Source organism: Canis lupus, chromosome 27 (genome assembly GCF_011100685.1).
Source record: "Canis lupus familiaris isolate Mischka breed German Shepherd chromosome 27, alternate assembly UU_Cfam_GSD_1.0, whole genome shotgun sequence".
NCBI lineage: Eukaryota > Metazoa > Chordata > Mammalia > Carnivora > Canidae > Canis > Canis lupus.
The window spans coordinates 21,486,764-21,511,708 of NC_049248.1; the positions used below are offsets into that span (position 1 = coordinate 21,486,764).

The window sequence follows — 24,945 nt, forward strand, 5'->3', positions numbered from 1 at the left end:
AGACATATGCTTTCTTGTTTCTATTAAACATTCAGAAATTATCTTGACTTCCCTAGGCAAATATGTTGCCTTTCTTTTATCATTTAAATATGTAGCTTCTCAAGCTTTCATTTTCTTATGTTTGAGAGAGAGATGAGGTTACAGAAAAATTTCTCCACGGTAAGAAGAACAACGACTCGGGATGCCTGGGTGGCTCAGTGGTTGAGTGTCTGCCTTTGGCACAGGGCATAAACCTGAGGTCCCGGGATCGAGTCCCGCATCAGGCTCCCCATGGAGGGGCGGGGGGCGTCCTTCTCCCTCTGCCTGTCTCTGCCTCTCTGTCTGTGTCTCTCATGAATAAATAAATAAAATCTTAAAAAAAAATAAAAGAAAAAGAAAAGCAACAGCTCATGGCAATTTTGATTTGGAGAGCCAAAAAGTGAAGACAACAACAACAAATGTCCATCAGCAGGTAAGTGGATAAACAATTTATGGTACATTCAGGTGACATAGCCCTATTCAAAAATATGTAGTGAACACTCCACCACATGCATGCATCTCAAAATAGTTTTGCTAGATAAGAAAGCAGAAAACAAAGAGTTATACAGTGTAATTTATATAAAATTCCGAACAGTGTAAATATGTCTATGATGACACAATATCATCAGTGGTTGCCTGAGGTTCAGGAGAAGGTGGGGAAGGGCGGGAAGGAGAACTTTGAAGGGGCACAAGGAAGCTTTTGGGTGTGATTGATGTGCTCATTATGTTGACTATGGTGATGACTCTACAGGTGTGTCCATACACCAACTGTATACTTTAAATATGTACTGTTGCTTGTATACCATACATATCTCAATGAAGCTGTGAAAATTATTGAGGAAATTATTTCAGTATCCAGAACCTGACAATCAGAGATTCCTGCATACGCTTTGCTACTTACTGTGTATGTTCAATATAGGGTGGGTTTGAACACTGCTACTGAAATTATCTGATAAATCACTTATCTGTATAAATTGTTAGTAGTCTTTTTAATCAGAAAGTCAATTTATAATTTTACTTTCTTTTTTAAGAGTTTATTTATTTGAGAGAGCGAGTAAGAGAGAGAGAGAGATAGAGAGAGAGAGAGCACTAGCAGAGGGAGAGAGAGAAGCAAGCTCCCCGCTGAGCAGGGAGCCTGAGGGGCCGGAGCAGGGGGGAGTGGACAGTTTGATCCCAGGACTCCAGGATCGTGACCTGAGCCTGAGCCGAAGACAGAATCTTAACCAATGGAGCCACCCAGGTGCCGTGGTTTTTCATTTAATAATGTAAAAACTATTGGAAATATCTGGGCACCTGTATGGCTCTGTCAGTTAAGCATCCAACTCTTGGTTTCAGCTCAGGTTATGACCTCAGAGTTGTGAGACTGAGCCGCTCCCTGGGCTCCATACTCAGCAGGGAGCCTGCTTAAGATTCTTTCTCTCTCTCTCTCCAACTGTCCCTCCCCCCAATCTCTCTCTCTAAGAAAGAAAGAAGGAAGAAAGAAAGAAAGAAAGAAAGAAAGAAAGAAAGAAAGAAAGAAGGAAGGAAGGAAGGAAGGAAGGAAGGAAGGAAGGAAGGAAAGAAAGAAAGAAAGAAAGAAAGAAAGAAAGAAAGAAAGAAAGAAAGAAAAAGAAAAAGAAGGAAAGAAAGAAAGAAATCTTCAAAACAATTTTAGGGGCACCTGGGTGGCTCAATAGGTTAGGCGTCTGCCTTTGGCTCAGGTCATGACATGAGATCCTAGAACCACCCCCCTACCCCTGGTAGCTCCCTGCTCAGCAGGGAGCCTGCTTCTCCCTCTCCCTTTGCTTCTCCCCTCACCCCACTCATGCGTTCTTTCTCTCTCATAAATAAAAAAAACCTTAAAAAATTTTTAAATAAAATAAATAAATCTTTTAAAAACAGTATTGGAAATATCGTGTAATCATGTTTGAGTCTTTCTTGCTAAGGTCATTTGTTTAGCACATTTATTGTTTTGGTGGCAAAACATGCCATCATTTTCTCCATCCGCACTGCCTGCCACTGTCACATCCACCCCACATCCTCTCAGTATGTCATTTCCTATCAATTCCCAAATCTGTCTTATCAAAAGGCAAACTGAACCAAAGTATTGATGACTTTAAAACTCAGGGCTTTATTTTCTCACATAGCTATTGATTTAGAGACATACTTTATGCAGATGAAGTTGTTTTGGAAGCTATTTTATACCCACACTGTGGGTGTTTCTCTGAAGTCCTGAAGATTAATTGCTCTTCTCCTTTTGAACACCACACATGTATTGATTATCATTACCAAGAAGCTTAGCTATGAATATGAAGTACTGTAGAGGTTGATTTGGGAGGGGTTATTAAATGTGTGAATCAAATAGATCTTGCTTTATTGTATCAGTGCACTTTGTGCACCATGCTCACACATATACTCTCGAAATTGCTAAAAGCAGCACTGACACCAAGTAAAGTCAGCAAAAAATAAAGCTTCAGAGATGTAATTTTTCTTTTCATGAGTCTTGGAAGAGATATCTATAACATAGGGAAAAGTTAAGAATTAAGCACTGATTCTACTATAGTTTGCCAAGGAGAAAGAAGTTTTCTCTAAAATGGAGAGTAACTCCTTTGGAAGATATAGAATCATTGTCACTGAGGTTTATAAAAAGTTATTTAATAATAAAGTTAGAACTTATAAAAATGATCTCTTGGGATTTCCACAGATACTATATTTCTATCATTCTTTCTGGGCTCAGTATGTTGCCATAGTAAGAAAAAATTTAGAATAGAGAGTGTATTTTATTTAAATTAGAGGAACTAAAAATAAATAAATAAATAAATAATAATAATAATAATATTAATTAGAGGAACTTAGCTTTGCTCATAATCTAAATTTATAATCTATTTGTATGCACAGACCATTTGGCCTATGTATACAAATGGATATATAATAAAAATTAAAAATAATAAATCTCATTTCCTTTGTCTAATCTATCATAAAAATACCACAAGTATCCTCTTCCCTCCAGACAGAAATGTGTACACATTATGTGATTCCACTTATATGAAATTCTAAAGTACAAAAACCTAATATAGTGTGTCAGGAAGCAGATCAGCAGTTGCCTGGAGCCAGGATTTGAGGAGATTTACTGAAAAAGGGGACAAGAAACTCTTTAGAGCCACAGGCATAGTCTAGGTCTTACATAGTTTATCAAAATTCATCACACTGTGCATCTAAAAAGGATATTCATGTTGTTCCTTGTGAATTCTACTTTAATAAACTTTAATACTTTAGTGAACATCTTTTTTTAAAACTAAATTAAGATACCATTTACACTTATCACATTGATAACAAATTTAAAAGCTTGATAACACACTCTGTTGGGCAGGCAGTGGGGGAAATGCCCACTTATATTGCTTGAGGATTAAAAGTAATTCAATCCCTAAGGAGGGGAAACTTCTGTCTCTTGATATAATATCTCAGAATATGTAGCATCCCTGACAAAAATCCATTAATCAAATCTACATTTTTTAAAAAGATTTTATTTATTTATTCATGAGAGACACAGAGAGAGAGAGAGAGGCAGAGACACAGGCAGAGGGAGAAGCAGGCTCCATGCAGGGAGCCTGATGTGGGACTTGATCCCACTCCAGGATCACGCCCTCTGCAGAAGGCAGACACTTAACCACTGAGCCACCCAGACATCCCCTGTTAATAAAATCTACTCATGTGAATATATCAGACAAAAATCCAAATTCAGAGATATTCAATTGATCTGAACACTTAAAAATTTCAATGTTAAAGAAAGAAAGGCAGAGGAATAGTTCCAGGCTGAAGAAGGCTAAAGAGACAGAACAATTAAATAAAATACATGATCCTGGATGGGATCTTAGAACAGGAAAAAAAAAAAAAGATATATAGGACATTTCTGGGACAACTGGTAAAATTTGAATATGAACTTAGATTGAATTGTACTACTATATCAACATCAAATTTCTGAAATTATTTTTGTATTACGGGTATGTAGGAAAATGTCATTGCTGTTAGGAGATGAATCTTGAAGTATTTAAGAGGAAAGGATTGGGGCACCTGGAGGGTTCAGTCAGTTCAACCTTGGACCCTTGGTTTCGGCTCAGGTCATGATCTGGGGTTGTGGGACCGAGCCCTGCATCCAGGTCTGTGTGTAGTGCGAGTCTGCTTCAGATTCTCTCTCCCTCTCCCTCTCTTTCAAATAAATTAAAAAAAAATTTTTTTAAAGAGTAAAAGATTATGGTGGGTCTGCAACTTACTCTCAAATGTCTCAGCAATAATGATGGTGATGATGATGATGATTAGAAACATAGAGCAAATATGGCAAAATATTAATGATTGTTGGCACTGAGTAAAGGTTATATGGGATTACAATTTTTATAACTTTTTAAGTTTGATGGGTTTTTAAAAATTCTTTCTTAATTTTATTTATTTATTTGAAAGAGAGAGGGTGCACAGAAGGAGAAGAGTATGAAAAGCATACTCCCCACTGAACCGGGAGCCAGACAGGGGGCTGGATCCCAGGATCCTGAGATCTTGACCTGAGTCGAAGCTGGACTGTTAACCAACTGAGCCATCATGGGCCCCTTGATGGTGCTTTTCAGTCAAAAATTTTGAATAAATAAGATAAATCTCCAAAGACTTGTTTTTCCATTATTCTTAATAATAATAACTAAATAAAAACTAAGCCAAAATGAGAAAGCAAATAATTTTTTTGCCCCAGGCTCTAGAACAGAATAGACCTCTCAGAGTGTTGAAAGAAATTTCAAAATGTCCCCAAGACTGTAACTTTGGGTGGTCTAGGAATTCAGAAAGTGAGACAAGAAAAGAAGCCTGGCTAGGAAGTGGGCAAAAATGTGTATGTGTGATGGTAAAGGTTGGAGGTCAGTATTTCTGCAGCCCCGTTTCTACTTCTGCTCCACTAATTCACCTCCCTAATTCAGAGGGCTATGAACATCCTATTGCAATTTTGGCAACATTAGAAAAATGCAGTAATATTAATAAAGGGTCTTGATGGCTGCAAAGTTTTCTGGGGACAAAAGATATCCTAGAATTTGCCTTGCCTGCAAGATTAAGGCTATATATTAGAGTCGCTGCCAGGTCATTATAGTCTGAAATCTTCCAAGAAAGAAGACAAGAAAGAAGGGATGTCTATGAAGAAAAGGTAAAGGAGGGGGAGGAAGACATAGAAGAACCAGCGCCGGTGGTGTGAACAAGCGCGCCCCCTCCAGGGCACTTGCCAGGGTGGGCTGCCTCTGCTCTTACCACCACCACCCCCCACCCCCCAAATACCAGTCAGGAGGGTCCCTGGAGATACAGGGTCTGGCCACTTCATTAGAGAGATGTTTAAATGTTTTACCAAATCAAAGGAATTTAAACTGACCTAAGGAAGGATTCACTACTCTTTTGCCAGCTTGTAATTCCTTGTTTTTGTTTTCCAACACTGTCTCATGCCTCCCTTTAACTCTTATACACGCTTTATTTCCTTTACCAAATTGAAAATCTCCTATCGGCTGAATACAGAACATACTCATTTTTATTTTCCTCACTTTTAGCCTACTAATTCATGCTCAGTAAATAATTGTTAAAAGTTTCTTTCTAAAAACAGGCTACCAGTATTTTCATTTGACCTGTTGTGTGCTAGAGCCCCCTAGTGTGCAAAGAGCTGTCTGATGGAGCCCCGAGGAATAGGAATTCACTGAACAAATTCAAGGGAATGGTCTCTCACTCACTCCTTTAATTCACGGTCCTTTTCTTATTTCCCTAACTTATTTTTCTGAGGGGAAAGACCAGTTGTAGCATATGACAACTCATTAATTCTCCACTCTGCAGCACTGACTTGTGCATTCACCTCCTTCCAAATTGCCTTGTCTTTCATCCCAGGAACAGAGAATAAATTGGTTGATTTCAAGATACACCTTTTCACATTTTAACATTTCTGAAATAGAACCGTGTCTTACACTTGATGCCTCTCCCTATCACCCTTTGCTATGTGGTCCTCATGACATCGTCATTGCCCACACAGGTGCAAACTCAGTCATAGCACTTCTCAATTCCACATCAGCTGAATTACAGGCATTGCTTGTCCCCATTTTTGTTAAATTTAATTGCCATTTCAATACTTTAAAAAGATATATATGAAGATACACTAACAATTACATATATACACATATACAGAGAGAGCGCCATAATTTGGCATAAAAACAGACAGCTACTCATGAATACAAAAAGGCAGGGAAATTATGCATTGATTAAGTGTAAATTGAATTTTTGGGGGAAGAATGATATTTCCAGATTGTGGTGTAAAACAACAACTAAATTTTCTATGAGACCTGAGAAGGTCAATGGAGCTATATTCTATTCAATTACTGAGATTCATTCAAGAAGATTGCTTATCATGTACCAAGAAATGCAACCAGAGATGGGAAAATCTGCAGGTGCATCCCTGAAGAGATAACAAAAACTTTAACGTAATGAGAGAATAGTGTGTTCTATTCATGCATTGTACAAGACTATCTATAAGGTTTAAGTTGTCAGTACCCTCAGGATAATTTGGAACAGAAGCTGTTTACTTGCAATGCTACAGGATTCATTTGAGGAGAAAGTAGAAATGGTAATAACGGTAAATTTAAATCCTTATGAAACCATTAAGGTAGAAACATTTCCCAAATTTATATTGACAATATTAATGGTGTTAAAGAGATCAATATAGTGAGCACTGGTGGTAAAAATTAGCTTATCACTATGATAATATACATAATCCTGATGACTGAAAATTACCCCCCTATATATTTAATTTTAAGCTACAACATGAAATCTAAGAATGAGACCGTCTTTAAAAATGTCACTAGGGATCCCTGGGTGGCGCAGCGGTTTGGCGCCTGCCTTTGGCCCAGGGCGCGATCCTGGAGACCCGGGATCGAATCCCACGTCGGGCTCCCAGTGCATGGAGCCTGCTTCTCCTTCTGCCTCTGTCTCTGCCTCTCTCTCTCTCTCTCTCTGTGACTATTAAATAAATAAAAAATAAAATAAAATAAATAAAATAAATTTAAAAAAATTAAAATGTCACTGTATGTAAACAGGAAAATATTTGGATGGTCATGGATGAGCTAATGATAGACTGACAAAGAGTCACTTGGAATTGGTGTCCTACAGCTTCACATAACCCACATTGTAATTTGATTTTCAATGTACCTTAACACTGTACCTTAGCAATGTACCTTAAGAGTAAAGGAGAAGCTCACTGCTACTATAGTAACTTGGGGTGTCTTGGCTATTCTTGACTTTTTCCTTTTCCACATAAGTTACAAGTTAAGTTATACAACAAACTTTATAGGCCCAGATCAATGTTAAGAGCAATAACAACTTTAAGAATTTCTGTTCACGAATCTAGTGCATTCCTCCATTAACATGCGTCTTTTTTACTGTCTTTCAATACATTTTATAATTACTCCATAAAAGATCTGTGCATCTTTTGTTGTGTTTATTATGGATTGACATTTCATTATTTTTGTTGCTATGGTAAATAATTTCATTTTTTCAAATCGTATTTTATAACTCTTTATTACTGGTGATAGAAAGTGAAATTGACTTTCATATGTTTATCTTATGTCTGGTAACCTTGATAAACTTGTGCGTTAATTTTACAAATTTGTCAAATTTTGATAGGTGAATTAGATGATAATTTTGAGTTTCCTATCATTTTCATTAAAAAGAGTTTTGCATTTCCCTTTCAAATTTTTATGTTTATTTTTTTTTGCTTTCTTATTGTGTCATCTAGATCCTCAAGGACAATGTTGAATAATATGTCACCTTCTCTTACTCTTTATTTTAAAAGAAGGTTTCTAATGTTTCACCACTAAGAATGTCTTTTGCTATGCTTTTTTAAGGTAGATACCATTATAAAGGTAAGAAAATTATCTTCTATTATTTTTTTGGGGGGGGGGAGGGATAAAAGAGGGGAAGGTACAGAGGAAGAGAGAAGAATCTTAAGCAGGCTCCACACCCAGCATGTAGCTCGATGTGGAGCTCCATCTCACAACCCTGAGATCATGACCTAAGCCAAAATCAAGAGTCAGATGCTTAATCGACTGAGCCAGTCAGGTGTCCCATATCTTCTATTCTTAATCTTAAAAAACATTTTTAAAAATCAGGAATGATTGTTTTTTTCTCATGATTTTTCTCAATGTACTGATACGATCATGACATTTCATGATTAAAATCAAGTTAATGTGATTCATTATATTATTATCTAATATTAAAGTCTCCTTGTATTCTGGAATAAACTCAACATATTCAATCACCAGAAAGATATAACAGTTCTAAAACTGTACCTAATAACATAGCTTTAAGATATATGAAACAAAATTAGACAAATTAAACAATACTCCAATTTGACAAATCCAACACAAAAGTGAGACATTTGTCTTTTAGCTGGAGACTTTAGTACATTTAAATTAATTGTTATAGGTGGTATATATGATCTTTTTGGTATATTTCACAAAATGAACTATCCATTGTTTCCTCTGTATTTTGCACTTGCCTGAATTCCTTGTGTTATTCCATCTTCCTGGAATGTCTTTCTCCATCGGCTCTTATTATTATTTTTTTTGTATTTACACATAATCACAATGCACTATTCCTCTTCAAGATCCAGCCTGAAATCTACTCTCTCTTCAATGATTCCCAGAGTTAAGAGTGAGAAGTAATTGTTTTATACTATAGCACATTATCTTTATTCCTCCAGGAACAAATCAAACTGAAGAAGGGTAGAAAGATATAATATAGCTTGAAGCAAAAAACCCAATGAAATGAAATTTTAGAAAAAGAATGTATGAAGCCAAAATTTCTTTTTTGGCAAAGAGAAAAATAATTGCTAAAATTTAGCTACACTAACCATGGAGAAAAAAGAAAGACATAAACTATACATGTATAAGTAAAAGTGGAGATACCACTCTAGACCTTAGAGAAATTAAAAGGATAATAATAGAATATCATATAGAAATTTATGGAAAGGAATTAGACAAATTACCCAAGTTAACAAAACAGACTTGTGGAAATTCAGAATACCTATTTTAAGGGAAAAAATTTGAATGACTAATTTAAATTCCTCCCATAAAAAACAAACAAACAAAACACTAAGGCCCAGATGGTTTTACTAGTCAATTCTGTCAAAAATTTGGTAAAGAAATAATATGAATCTCAGACTCTTAAAATGTAGAGAAGAAAACACATCCTAATCTATTTTATGAAGTCACTATTACCCTATTACAAAAGCCAAAGAAAGATATCACAAGGAAAGTAAACAGACCAAAATCCTTCATGAGCACAGACACAAAGCTTTACTAAAATATTAGCATACCAAATCCTGAAACACATAAAGACTTTAAACATGGGAAAGCAGAGTTTATTACAACAATGCAAGGTTGATTTAACATCTTAAAATTGATTATTTTAATACATGACACTAACAGATTAAAGAACTAAAAATGATCATCTCAATAAATTTAACCCTCAAGAAACCAGGAATAGAAATTAAATTTCCTATTTGGGGAAAGGGCATATACAAAAATAACTACAGCTAGCATTATACAGATCCAGAAAGATTACATATTTTTACTTGAGATTAGGAACAAGGCAAAGATGTCCATTCTCAGCATTTCTATTTAACATTGTGTTTGCAGTTTTAGCTGGTGTAGTAAGGTAAGAATAAGAAGTGAAAGGGGGGAAAAAAAAGAAGTGAAAGGGATACTTATTTAAAAGAAAGAAATACCTGTGTCTTTATTTTCAGATAACATCAAAAGCACTATCTTCTTGGAAAAACATAAAATTAACTTCATCAAAATGAAAAACTCCTGATTTTCAAGAGAAGCCATTAATAAAATTAAGAAACAATTCATTGACAAGGAAAAATATTTGCTAATATTATACTTGAGAAAAGATATGTGTATAAAATGTATTTTTTAAATCTAAGAACTCAATAAGAACCCTCCCAAATGTGTAATGCAAAAGATTTTAATAGATATTTCACCAAAAGAGATATATAAATGGCTAATAAGCACCACAAACATATTCAGCATCATTAGTCATTAAGGAAGTGAACATTAAGTCTACAAAGAGACATCATTACATACTCTCTGAAATGGTATTTTTTTAAAAAAGACCAACAATACCAAGTGTTGTTGTTGAGGATGTGAAGAAACAAATGTACATTTACATTGGATGGTATAAAATGGTATTGCTTCTTTTGCAGAACAATTTAGTAGTTTCTTAAAAGGAAAATCTTACCATGTGAATCAGCAATCTGCACACAAATGTTTAAAGCATTATTCAAAATAGGAATCACTTAAATAAATCCATTAGCTGTTGAATTAATAAGCTAAGTGTGTTAAGTGCATACAATGGAATACTATTCACCAATTAAAAGGAACAAACTACTGACACATGTAATGACATAGATGAACCTCAAAAACATTTGCTAAATGAAAGAAGTCAGAGGCAAATGACTATATATTATATTATTCCAATTACATAAAGTTTCCAGAAAAAAACAAAACTATAGAGACCAAAAGCAGATCCAGGATTGTTGGGCTGAAAGCAGGGATTTGACCATAAAGTGGAACTAGGGAATTTGGGGGGGGGGGGTGGGGAATGATAGAACAGTTATAAAACTGAACTCCAGTAATGGATTCACAACCATAAAGTTTACTCAAAATAATCAAACTGTACATTTACAATGGGTAAATTGTATGGTACATAAACTATTCCTAAATAAAGTCGTTAAAAATGTATTAACTTCCCAACCCCATTTTAACTAAAGTGTAATGTTCATGTCCCACACAAATATTGGGTAACTTGTTTATTAAATAACAATAATAATAATCAGCCAGTCAAGCTATTGTCAATGGGAGCAGAAAGTATTGGAAAAATCCTCATGTGCAATAGTAATTTATGTCGGCTGACATTCCCCTCCCTACTAAACCACCACCAAAAACGATTTTGATATGAAAAGGTTAGTAAGTCTGGACTTGAAAAACACAAGAACTCACATAGTTTTACACATTCTGATGCTACCTAGAACTAGTGACTCTGCTATGCTAAATCCAAAGGTGAAACCTCTGTCAAAGTGCTGAAAGCCAAGATAAAGAAAAAAAAAATCCTAAAGGAAATTAGAGAGTGAAAAACAAACAAATATAACATATAATACAATGATAATTTTAGCAAAATTCTCATCAAACACAAAGCAAACCAGAAAAGAATGAAATGACATATTTAAAATGCTAACAGTAAAAACTGTTAAGCTAGAAGTCTATATCCAGTAAAATATACTTCAAAAATAAAGATGAATTATATAAATTTTCAGACAAGCAAAACCCGAGAGAATTTACTATCAGCACTACAAGGAAACTGGAGGAATTTCATCGGGCTGTCAAGAAATGATACCAGTTCTACAGGATTATAAAGCATGAAATTACTATGAGGGGTAAATATGAAAAAGTATATTTGAATATCATAATTTTTGTAAGCTACCTGCCTACTTAAAACAAAAACAACGTTATATCATGACTTTTATAAAATACATGTCAGTTTGGGCAGCTACAGCAAAATTCCATAAACCAAGCGGCTTATAAACAACAGAAATTTATCTCCCACCTTTCTGTAGGTCGTAAGTCGGAGATCAGGGTACCAGCATGGTCAAGTATGGTGAAAACTCTCTTCCAGGTTTCAAACTTCCAACTTCTTGTATCCTCCCAAGGAAGAGAGAAGAAAGAGGAAAGCAAGCTCTCCTGTCACTCATAATGGTACTCAACGCATTCATGAGGCTTCCATCTTCATGGCCCTCATCTACTCCTAATTCTCTCACCTTCCCATCACCCCCACTTTACCATCACATTGGGGATTAGGGCCTCAACATATGAACATGGGGGCAAGGGCCACAAATATTCAGTCCATATATGTGACAGTAGAAGGAAAAAAACAGGAGGGCCAGAGCAAAGTGGCTTATCCTGTTGTAAACTTATTTTATGTGAGGTGGTAAATATTACTTCAAGTTATACTGAGATTAAAAATGCATATTATAATCCCAAGAGCAAGAACTGCAATAAAAGCATAGGGTAAGAGCTAATAGAGGAGATAAAATAAGATACTAATGAAACAGATGATCAATGTAAAAGAAAGTAAGACAGCAGCATGAATAGAAAAAGGAACACAGTGAATAAAAAGAAAATAGCAAAATGATATACTTAAACCCAACCATATTAACAACCGTGTTAAATATAAAGGGGTTAGACTGTTCTCAGTTAAAGGGGAGAGACAAAGTAGATACCAAGCTAACCAAGACCCAACTATATTTGTTTACAAGAGATGCATTTTAAAAATACACTAGGATGGGAGCACTTGGTGGTTCAGTTGGTTAAGCATCTGCCTTCAGCTCAGGTCATGGTCCCAGGGTTCTGGGATAAAGTCCTGCATCAGGCTCCCTGCTCAGTGGGGAACCTGCTTCTCCTTCTCCCTCTGCTGTTCCCCCCCTGCTCATGCTTTCTTGCTCTTTCTCTGTCAAATAAATAAATAAATAGAGAAAAAGAAATAAACTAGAATGAAAGTAAAAGGATAGGAAGAGATGTGTTGTAAAAACATTAAGCATAAGTAATCTTATAAGGCTTTCTTAATATTAAAGTAGACTTCAAAACAAGGAGTATTATCTGAAGCAATGAAAGAAATTTTATATATTTATCTTGATATTTATTTATCATATATATATCATAAATTTATGTCATCAATAAAGGGTCAATTTGTGAAGAGAATTTAAGAGTCATAAATGCATCTTTCAAGTAATCAGGTATTGAGGTGGTCAATTAGGACAATGAGCCAAATTAAAAGTAATAATCAAGTCTTTATTCACTTAGTGTGACATTGCAAATGGGAGGCAAAAACAGGCACTAGTTCCTAAGGTTTTCATTTTTCCTTGTGAAATAGCACTAGGTGAGGAGTTGGGAGATGGATTGCAGGTGGGGGAATTGTCTCACTGCAAAGGAACCCTAAATGAAATGATTCTCCCTATGAACCTGAGGGCCAGAAAGGAGAGAGGAAAGAACTAGGAGTGGAAAAGTATGGAGTCAAAGTGGAGAAAAATTCCTTAGCGTAGACCCCTGATGAGGCCTTCAAATCGAAGTGGTAGGCTAGGAATGCAGACTTGCATATGGCAGTAGCTGTCCCAGGGGCCCGGAGTCCTCGACTGCAATTCATCCAGAAGACCAGTGCATTGGCTGTATACACATATGGTGTGGGCAACACAGCTTCTCCCCAGGAGGCCTGCTGGGTAAAGCCTAATAATTGCATACGAAGGATCAGCATAGTTGTTTGGCCTGGAGTCACATTCCTCACTTTATGTAGTTTATAGCAGAATAGCAAAGCACAAAAAGCTAAAATTTATAGAACTAAAGGAGAAGTGGGCATATCATGTTTGGAGAATTTAATGCTTCTTTTTCTGTAATCGATAGAGCAAATAGATAAAATGTCAGTGAAGATGCACTTAACCTAATAAACCTTTTTAGTATACTCCTGACAGCAACTGCAGAACGTATCTACTTTTGAAGTAGTCATGGAAGCTGAGCCATAAAACAAGTCTTGATAAACTTCAAAAGGTTAAAATCGCATACAGTGTATTCTTTGATCATGACAAAATTAAGGTTAAAAAAGATAACAAAAGATACTACTAACCCCTCCCTCTCCATATATTTGGAAATTAGAATATATACTTCTAAAAGCACATGGGTGAAAGAAGAATCACAAAATAATTGGGAAGTATTTTGAATTAAGCCATTACAGATGCACAACATATTACAATTTGTGGGCGTCACTCCTGCTTCCATCCCTTAGCGCCCAGACCCAAATATTCTAAACGTTGTCCAAGTATCTAAATATGAGAAAAACTAGTCACTATCCAAAACACACACCACGTCTTATAAGATGGTACCACAACCCCTTAAGATATTGTCTCTCAAATGGTTCTTAAAATGAGCCTCTATTAGGCCCTGCCAGCATTCTGTAAGGCAACTGCTTCTAGATCAGCATTTCTCTAACCTTTTTCTTTACCTCCTTGTCTTGCCCTCAAGAGAACTTTTAAGATTTTTCTCCCCCCGAATCATTGTAAGATCTAAGGTTTTTTTGCTCCTTAGAACCAACTTTTGCCTCTTGTGGAGACAATATTACTCCCACTGACAATGAATGTTCTACTTAATACGGTAAAGAATAATACTTGTTAATTCCATAAGCATAAGCTCCTTTCTGTTTGCTATAAAAAATGTGGCTTTTGGCCAAAAGGATGTTGCATGTTGTATATATACTTTATATAGTACATAATCCATTACATAGATTGGTAGATGGTGGTACTGGCACAAGTATTGAGGACAGGAAAGGCAAATTCAAAATAAATGTCTATTTCAGTGAGAACAAATTGCTTCATGCTCCATGATGGAAAGTGCTGGTAATCACTCTTGGCCTCTCCAGGCAATAGCCTGGATTAATGAATCAACCACCCTGTCTTTATAAGAGGTCCAGACAAAACAGGATGTTAAATGGATACCAGTTCATCTCTTTCCTCAAGTACCCCACTACTTTGTCAATGGCCTTCTATCCAAAGCAGCTTTGGTACTAGGTACAGAGATTATGCATGGAATCAGTAACCTGGCTTCTACCACTGTTGAGTGCCCCGCTGGTAATAGCAAAGCCAATGTTGAACACTCAATAGAAAATCATTTCCCAGGAGATCATTAATCCATCTGGTGGGATGTTGATGAAAGTGACCCACCAAATAACCACTCCTATTCTTACTTTTCACTCTTCCTCCACAAGCAGAAGTTGGAATCTTCCAGATCTTGACACCATTGAACTCTTGATTGCCTCATAATCTAACTTCTGATTACATTATCATAAGAAAGTTCCCAAATACTGATTTTTTTAAATTCATGCCTGGAAACCATGACTCTTGTGCGGTTAAGAAATAACTTTAGTTCTATCTTTATAAAAGAAAACACAAGGACTTTTGTTTGCCCGTATTTTTCAAAATCCTAGAAACTAGATGACATCTTAGAATTATACATGTTAAGCATAATCAGATATGGCCTCGACTTCATCCCATGTTCTCCAGATCATTCACAATGAACCCCACAAAATTCAATTCAATAATCCTATGTCTTTAGTTCTTCATATCATCAAGAATCTGTGTATCCAAAATAATAAGTTTTCAAGCAAAACTCTAGTCTGTGACTTGTAATTACCCTCTTTTTAAGTTTAGAGATTCTTGAGTAATTAATGCTTTTGGATTCTTAATATCTGTTTTTGAATGTTCTTGAACTCAGTAATATCTAGATTTCTTTTTTACTTAATGATAGTTGGTTAAAACAAGTTAAATCTGTTTTCCTCATATGGTCTGAGAATAGGTTAGGGTAACCCACATTTATACTTGAAGTCTGTCTTTTTTACCCTTGAATGATTCAGCTAAACACCATGAAGTTTTACCATTAGGTAATGAAATGACCTTCTTAAAATAGCTGTAACCCAAAAGGCTGTTTTGTGAGAGTGAACTCAGAGAATTAATAAGGAGATCTGTACAAAGCACCTTGATCAATTTCGGAGGTGAAGTGTATGATAAAGGATAGATCAAGGTCACTTTTCCTGATGTCACTCCTGTTGAGACAGTGCCTGGCATAACTGGGCCACTAGATTGCAAGGGAAATGGGAGTTTGAAGCAATTATCTAAATAACGTAGACAAGAAGGCACACTCGGGCTTGTCAAAGTCATCCATATGAGCAGAAGGGGAATCTAAATATTTTGAATCTTGTTAGGAATTTATTAAAATATCTCTAGGACACACATACTGATGCCACTGACTCATTACATAAAGGGAAAATTTTATCGCTGGAAAAAAATAGGTTCATGTACATATTTCACATTAAGTAAGCGCTCAATTTTCATTCTACGTCACCCAATAGATAATGCCTTTTACCTGCATAAGGGTAACAACACTGTTCATATAATCTATTCATAGCATTTAGAGTTCTGTATTTCTAAAATAATTTTCTCACCAAGCAGCATGAGGTTTCATCCAGAAGGAAAAAATCAGTGTAGCTGATATGGATACAAAACAGAGGAATAGAAAAGGAAATAGAATTACCCATACGCTTCTGGGAAATAAAAAGACTTCACAAGCTATAAAAAAATCATTTTATTCACAGGGTACATTTCCAAATTTTCTCCAAGTAAGGGAGGTAGAGAAATTGAGACTTACTGAACCTTCTCACTACCAGCCATAATTACAATGAACACACCAAAGAAAAAGACATGTTTTTACAGCAAACCTCCTCCTATGACATCGCATTTAGATTTTGTAGAAACCACTCAGCAGAACCAACCAAGATAGATACTGTTTTTTCAAGTCACACTATAAAAAGTGCCAATTAAAGTTTTTTTTTTACCTGCTACCTTTTATATGAAACTTTTAAAAAGAAGAAGAAATGAAGAGCACTGATTTCCCGCATACCTCCTGCCAATGGAATTTAGTCTTATTAGGAAAAAGTAATTTCATCTATACTTCAAAAGTGAGTTCAATTTTATAGTCTAATCTAAAAAATCTTTTCCAGAATTATTGCATCCATGGCCTGGTAGTCAAACCACATTGTACGAGAAAGAATTATTTTTCTATCTTTCTCTTACCTCCAGTCTGCAAATTTTCTGAAAAAGAGCTTGCACACATGTGGAATGATATATAGGGTGCAATAATCCAATTAAAGAGACCAGTGAGAAACGTTTCTCTTTCAAAGCTTTTCAGGCCAACTGTACTGTGGTCACTAGAGTTCTAATAATGTTCTAGACTTTTTAAAAATTACATAAGCTTTTCAATGGAGCTTTCCTTGTCTGTTCTCTCCCCTTCCCTCTAGTGTCTCTGACTCTGATGTACCCCTGTGACCATCAATCACCACAAATGGTGAATCCTGTATATTATGGGAGGGATGTCTATAGTAACTTACGGATAAGAAAGCCCAAAGAATTGGTGCTTAAGAGCAAATGAGAAACAGAAACAAACTGTTTCTTTGCTTCCATGAATGCTAGTGTTTGCTGGAGAAACAAACATTTTTAATCTAATCATTTTTAGCTTTCCTGTAGCTATCACCTAAGGAGCTCTCTATGAGAAGGTTCTACTACTTCAACAAAGGATATTTACATACCGTTATCAGACGTCTCCAAGGCCTATATACTATTGTGCATTTATATAAAATAGTCACATTTCACTACATTTATAAGAATCCTTGCTGATGGTAAAGGTACAACTTGGAATACACATGGCTACACCTTTAAAGTGACAGGGGGACAGGAAGGAAATACAGAAGGAAGAGGGAGCCAAGCCAGACAAAGTTAAGGCACCCTCTGCCACCCCCACCCTCATCAGCCATTTTTCTCTTTTCAATGGGAATAAATAATGCAAGGGTGTGTGTGTGTGTGTGTGTGTGTGTGTGTGTGTGTGTGTCTATGTCTGTGTATCTGTGTGTGTTTACACTAGAACAGAGGGGAGAAAACACATCTAAATCTTTACAACTGTCACCATGCATAGCATATGGTGGCCATGTCTCAAAGGGTGATGTTCAAAGTGACACTTTCTACTATCGCTGCCTCATTATGACAGGAGAGCTAAATAATAATCTTGTGTATGCGTCAAAGTGGAGATAAAAAGGGGCTATGAGAATGGCAGTGTTTACATATCCTAGCTTTGACACCAAGGAAAGCACGACTCAGAGATGGGCAGGAGGGCCCAAGTAGGTAAACTGGTGCCGCTCCTCCGTTTTCTTCCCTATGTGTCTCACAATCTGGCTCTCACGCTGCTTCCTCTAGCGTCTTTTCATCATGAGCCATAACAACTGCATAACAATATATTTCCTTTAAAATGTTTTGAAAGGTTCTATTCTTGGGACTGCACTCAAAGACTAACAACAGCCTCTGCACTCTGAGCTTAGATTCATACTAAGATCCCTCCCAGGGGTCCTTCACAATTAAAATCCTGGTTTTATCTTTCTCTTTTTCTTTTTGGTTAAACCCTTTTTTATCACAATTTTCCATTTCACTTATGATGCAGAGAAAAACAGACATATCTGACTCCAAATTTTCTCTGCCCTGGATAAACTCTTATCTCTTAGATGTTTATTGGTATCACGCAACACATATGCTTTTAAAATGACAAATAACTGGAGAAAATCTAATTATATAGAAGCAGAAAGAGACATGATCAATAGATTTGAATATTATTCTATAAAAGTCCCAGGCAGCTTTGCATCATTGATTATATCTGACAGCCTTAATAGGAACGCAAAATTAGAAAGGACTTTATCACAATGCAGAGATCAATAAGAACACAGAGGAGGGAGGCAAATAAATGACCATGAACAAAAGATAATTCCTCTCTTGTGCTTTAAAAAAGTTATAGTTGGTTATCACACAAATGTTCACAGATATTATATGTCAATTTATAATGTTATTTATTCCTTCTTAGGGGGAAGAAATCAGAAATGTTGGCATCAGAAAGAAGAAAATCAGAAGGAAACGGAAACATACTTTTTCTTTATTGTGATGATGAGCAGAGGCTGTCTTATGTTTGAATGAGCTTTCCTTTCAAGCACTTGGTTCAATCTCTCACCTCTAGTAGGAATGTAAATAATTCAAGAGACATGCCTAGGCTGTGGATAAAGCCAACAGAAACCATTTTCTTATGATAGGAAGAAAAAGGTCTACAGCAATTGTAGCTTCATCTAAATCTCTTTCCACTTACAAAATAGGAATCTTACAGTGTTCAACCTAAATATTCTGTCCTCATCTTTCGGAGTCACAAACAAACATTCTAGGCTCCAGGATTCTTTTGGACCAGTCTCCTCAGCTTTCAAAGAGACTATGTGAGAACTATAGAACATAGTTGACTCCTGAACAATGCGGGGATCTAAGGCGTCAACCCCTCCGTATAATAAAAAATCTGCATATAACTTTTGACTCCCCCAAAACATAACTACTCCGTAACTATTATGCCTATTATTGCCTGGAAGCCTTATCAACAACATAAACAGTTGATTAACACATATTTTGTACAATATACTATATTCTTACAGTGAAGTAAGCTAGAGAAAATAAAATGTTATTTAGAAAATCATAAGGAAAATACATTTACAGTACTGTACTATATTTATAAAAAAAAATCTGTGTATAACAGACCTGTGTAGTTCTCACCTGTGTCATTCAAGGGTCAACTATATTTGCTATCTCCCTAGCTTCAAGAATTCAGAAAATTCATCTGAGTGGGAAAAAAGCTCCATTTTTAATCATCACTGACAGGGCCATAATTAGGTCAGGGTGACCAGAATTCAGTCACAGGACATCCAAATTTAGAGAGCACAAATTTAAGAAAAAAAAAAAAAAACTGTTTAAGGCAGTATAAAATTTTAAGCTTCTCAGCAAATTTCCACACCAACTCTCCAGTCACAAGGCTACTAGCTTGACCCAACAGTCAGGCCATTTTCCCTGGTAGTGGATAGAAATAGATGGTGCTGGAAAGTCAAGGTCAAGGGCAGAGACTTATCCTTAGGTACTCTGAGAGTTTGGGAGTACAGTTTTCTCCTCCTTTCCACTTGCCTCCTCCTCTTCCCGGCACCCAGACCCAAATCGCTGGTCATAGTTACCTATAGTTATTACAGACTTTGCTAGAGGTTGGCCGAAGTTTCAGGTGCCTTGTACTTGTTTACCACTTCCTGACGTGTGCTCATCAAAAAGTCATAATCTGAGAGTAGACCTCTAGCCTGAGAAGAGGGAAGTAAAAAGCACAACATTACTCTCAGTCCTTATTCCTCCACATATTTGTCCTCAGGTTCTCACAAAAGTCTTTCCAGCCCTTGATCCTTGGCACTCTAGAAACAGAGCAGATATTATTACCTGGTTCTGGTGGGAACGGTTTTGTACAACACATTAAGAATTCCCTAAAGGCGTTGGTGGACTGTGGCGGGTTTTTTCTTGGAAGTCCCTCCTGATAAAGATTTATCAGTTAAAAATTTAACAAGGCCAATATTTTGAAACATGAAACTCAAAATGATGGCTGATTTTTTTCAAAGAAATAGAAAGCTTCATATAATAAACTAGAAAACTGCAATAGTTGCTGACCAGAAGAAATATGCTTGATATGCTTTCTATTTGGGAATCATATATACCACTTCTGTAAAGCTTCTGACGAATCTAAGAATATTTTTGTCCAATTTGGAACCCTGGGATTTCTTGCATTAATTTCCATGTAGATTGTGAGGCTGTGCTGTCCATTGCTCCAGGTACAACTTACATATAATCTAAAAAGGTTTGTAGGACATAAGACATTGCAAAACCAAACAGGTATTGTCTGAATATCTACCATTTGGGGTCATTTCTATTATTTTGGAATATTTACTTTGTTAAAACAAAAGTGAACTATATAGGAATAAAATTCCATGGCACTACTTAACTTCATGTATTGATTGTAGTTTAGATGCACAGTGCTGTATAAACTGTTGGTCAGAGGCACCTGGGTAGTTTAGTCCATTAGGTGTCTGCTTTCTGCTCAGGTCATGATCCCAGAGTCCCAGGATCAAACCCAAAATCAGGCTCCCTGCTCAGTGGGGAGGCTGCTTCTCCCTTTCTCTCTCCCTCTGCTCCTTCTCTGTCTCTCTCATTCATACTCTCGCTCTCTCAAATAAATTTTAAAAATCTAAAAAGTAAAAGTAAAGAAAATAAACTGTTGGTCAGACTCTACATAAAGCATAGGTTTCCATTTTCTTCTTCCATATAAAAATCTTTCATATAAAAAAAATCACTTTTCTAGCTTAGAGAATGATTTCATCCTTCACTCATCTTAATTTTACTGAAGTGTAATTAAAATTAAACAGAGGTCACCTTATTCATGATCCTTAGCATCAATGCAATTCTTAAATTGGGACTGATAAAAGGTAAAAATCCTATCAGGTATCCATTTTCAAGATATATCTTCTACTGCCCCCATAGAGCAGCCTAATTTTTGTCAATAAAAAGCAAATTTAAAAATTAGACCAATGGGATGCCTGGATGGCTCAGAGTATCTGACTTTGGCTCAGGTCATGATCCTGGGGTCCTGGGATCGAGTCTTGCTTCGGGGTCCCTGCGGACTATGTCTCTGCCTCTTTCTCTGTGTCTCTCATGAATAAATAAATAAAACCTTTTAAAAAAATTAGAGGGTGACATCCTCTCTAGGCAGATGCATTGAAAATAATGAAATATTTTCTTACTGACTGTGTCTCCCATAACCTGAGTATCTTCTGAGCTAATGTTAAGGGTCAGTAGTATTAAAACATAATTGACCAAATTCGTCAAAGTATGAGGCCCAATTCCAGATAAACAAAATAAAATAATAAGTGCTTAGATTTCAACTTCTTAATAGTAATAGAGTATTCCAGACTACTCTGCCAGATAATTCTGGAAAGATCTTCACTTAGGAACACATATATTTCAATAAGGATAGATACGCATAACTTTATGCCACAATACATATGTGTACACACACACAAGCACAGTCATACTCCTAGTCTAGATACATCTAACCATGAAAAAGGCAATATGTATGGCATACCTATGAGTTGTCAGTATAAAATAATAGCAACTGCAATCTACTCTAAGAACACATTCTCATTTAACTGTAGTCATATTTCAAATGATGTCAGTGTGTATATATATCCTTAAGTGAAGACAATTCGGAGAAGTCAAAGTATTCTTTTGGTCTAATTCAGGGTTTCTCAACCTTGACACTGTTAATATTTTAGACTGGGTAATTCTTTGCTGGGGGTGGGGGAGCTGACCTCTGCACTGCAGGATGTTTAGCAGGATTCCTGGCTTCTGTCCACTAGATGCCAGTAGCACCCTCCAAATCATGACAATCAGAAATGTCTTTACACACTGCTGAAAGTCACCAGATGGGGGAGGGGAAACACCCCAGTTGAGAAGTACTGGTCTAATTGAACATTATCATCTTGGGCCATTTCTGTTCTGCCTTTCAGAAGCCACAAATTCACAGTCTAAAAATTGCATAACTTATAGTATAAATCTATCCCAGAAATCGTAACAAGATGTACAATTTCCAAATAGCAGCTTCAGTGGAACTGTGACGCATGGGCTTTATGGAGCTCTTTACTCACATTTGAACAATTTTATCAGTTAAAGTACTAATTTGTGTGGCATGTGTTTTTCATTAGCCCTTTTATATCTTTGATGACATGTATAGGTAAAAATGTATTCCTTATTAAGGTAATTATTAAATAATAACAATGGCTCTAAAAAGGAAATAGGTTTAAGGTTTCACATCCAGTGAGTATTTAACACAGCTTACTCACAGTAATTCTCATTACATTTTTGCTGGCATATAGGATTAAAATAACAAATCAGTTCTGTTATTGAGCATGGAATCAATATTCTCAAATTCTTAACTTTCTAAGCATCAATATAATCTGTTGTGTCAAGCAGTCATTTTTAACTGATTTCTATGATAACCTCAAAATTTAATCTTACTTAGAAACCATCTATTCTGGTGGTGAAACAGAATTTTCCCAAGGGCTTTGTTTTCTCAATGTCTTTTAAATTAACCCACCCAAACCTGCCACCTGTTTTAATTTATATGGTAAACTAAGTTTCTACCATTAAAAATGAAGTAGAATGTTTAGCATAACTTATCTATATTTTGAAGTAGAATGTTTAGCGTAACTTATCTATATATTGGTACATTGAAAAGAATAAAAATAGTGATTTCTAGTGTCTCCTTTTAGATTAAGGCATTCCAAAGCACAAAGACAGTAAGAGGCTCCCTTTACCTTCCTCATACATGTAAACATATTTAACTGCCTATAATCTGTTAGTAGAGTTTGTTTGCAGTTTGTCAAAGCTTATGTAAAAAGTTTTCTAAGTAGCCTTACCTGCTACTACCAAGGGAATCAACATCTATGAATTCACATCCCTTTGCTTGTATGAACCATGCATGTGTGACCACGCTCAATACATGGTTCATTCATGATGTGTGAGATGTTAGGGAGAGTCAGAATGAGTAAAACAATTCTGCTCATTTTGGGTAAGCATTTGGAGGTCATGCTAGTGTGAGCATTATGAGCAGCAACCTGTCAGCTGGCTTGTCTTATATCAAGGTGTAGTGATGTGTAGTACACAATATACATTTGTATGTAGCTCTTCAACAATGGTTACAGATTTTTGCCATCCTAAGTCATGTGGGTTCAACTTTCTTAGCTGCATGGGGATGAGCTTTGTTTAACTGTGTGTGAGTGTGCGTACATAAATACACGTTTTACTTGTGTGTGTGTATCTTGGAGTGAATATACCATAGTAGATATAAAAGGGATGTGCTTTCCAGTCCTGTTTCCAGACTAAACTTTACATCATTGTGCTTTACTTTATCTCTGATAATTAAATTAAGAAGACAATTATGCCAATTTGCAAATAAATAACGCACTCACATTTGCAGTCTTTCTGCACTAAAATAACATAATAATACAAACAGGCTTAAATAATGCAGACCTAAAATTGAGTTTATGCCCTCAATTCTGAGAAGGAGGGAAAGTGGCTCATGTTAATCAGACTATGAATCAACACAGTCTAAATTCAACAATGCTTCGCATCCTCTAAGTAGACTTGACAAAAGGGGAGGAAGCAATTCTTATTCAACATTTTTTAAATGGAGGGAAACTAGAGTTAACATAGACTTGGTTCAACAAATCACAAGAACTAGCTGTAGTGTTTTGTATCTTTATTACTCAGTAAGGAATTTTCTTTTTATCTACCTCATCACCCACTCACTGCCCCTAAATAGGGCAAAAATAAATAATAATTTTTTAAAAACCTATGGTTCTAAGATATAAGATAGGTTTTTCTCTAAAGCCAGATTGTGTTGATAATCCGTAACACTTTGTCCGGCATTTCCTTTATTCTACCTTGATTAATTCTTCAGCTTCAACAACTGGAGTTCTGTCTTGAGAACTGCATCTTCTAGCTTTGAACCATGTAAACGTGCTTTACCAACAGCATTTCACCAGCATGTTACTAGTTGCAAATCCACAATGTGCTACAAAATATTTCACAGGATGTTTCATTTCTTATTTGTCCTCCAAGCCAACATCCAAAGTGGAGTTTCTCTTGGTTTTTCGTAGTTGTTTTATTTTGTTTTTCCATGTGGCCCATGTGAATCCATGAAATGACTTGACCATTCCTTTTGGAGTCATGTAGAAAACCTAACAAAAATACCCTGGGCTCAGTTCTTTCTTTTTCCACGGTCCCTAGGAAGTGGGCTGAAGTGAAGTGTCTTCACATGGGTCTAGCTGCATCCTCAGTGCACCGATTTTATGAAGATACCAGAGCTGGAGAAATTCCTCTGGCATGGCATGGAAGCCAGAAAAGGGCAAGACGTTATCATAGTAGTGGTGGCTGATGGGCTGCTCATGCATATTCACAGAGAAGGGCCAGAACCCATAAATAGCTACCTCTTCACAGAGGCCCAGAGCTGCACTCACCAGAAAGAGTCCTGTGGACAAGCGCTTAGCATGGATTCCCCTACTTTTCCAGAACTTTCCAATGCTACGCAGAAAATTGGGGTTGGCGAAGAGCACTGTTTGATTGGCACCAACATCTGAGAGTGTATAATAAACCCGGAGAGATGGCTCTGTTCCTGTCTTCATAGAAAAGGCAGGCATGTAGATATAACTGTGGTTATAGATTTTCATGTTGTCCACAAATGTCTTTCTGGACCATAGTAGATTCTGAAACCTATTAAAGAAAAGAAGAGGCTCAATTAAACCTTGAGAAAAGGAACTCCTCCAACCACTTTATTGTTCTTCTGATGGTCCTGTTACTTC

General features: G+C 36.2%; 1 protein-coding gene across 1 annotated transcript in view; it reads right to left on the reverse strand.

The window, feature by feature from the left end:
- Positions 1-16,220: 16,220 nt before the first annotated feature.
- Positions 16,221-24,945, reverse strand: part of ST8SIA1 (ST8 alpha-N-acetyl-neuraminide alpha-2,8-sialyltransferase 1) — a 150,229-nt gene continuing 141,504 nt past the window's right edge. Inside the window, exon 5 of the mRNA XM_038577027.1 lies at positions 16,221-24,856. Coding sequence (XP_038432955.1) covers positions 24,370-24,856 — 487 coding nt within the window. The 3' untranslated portion in view covers positions 16,221-24,369. The remainder of the gene's footprint in view (positions 24,857-24,945) is intronic.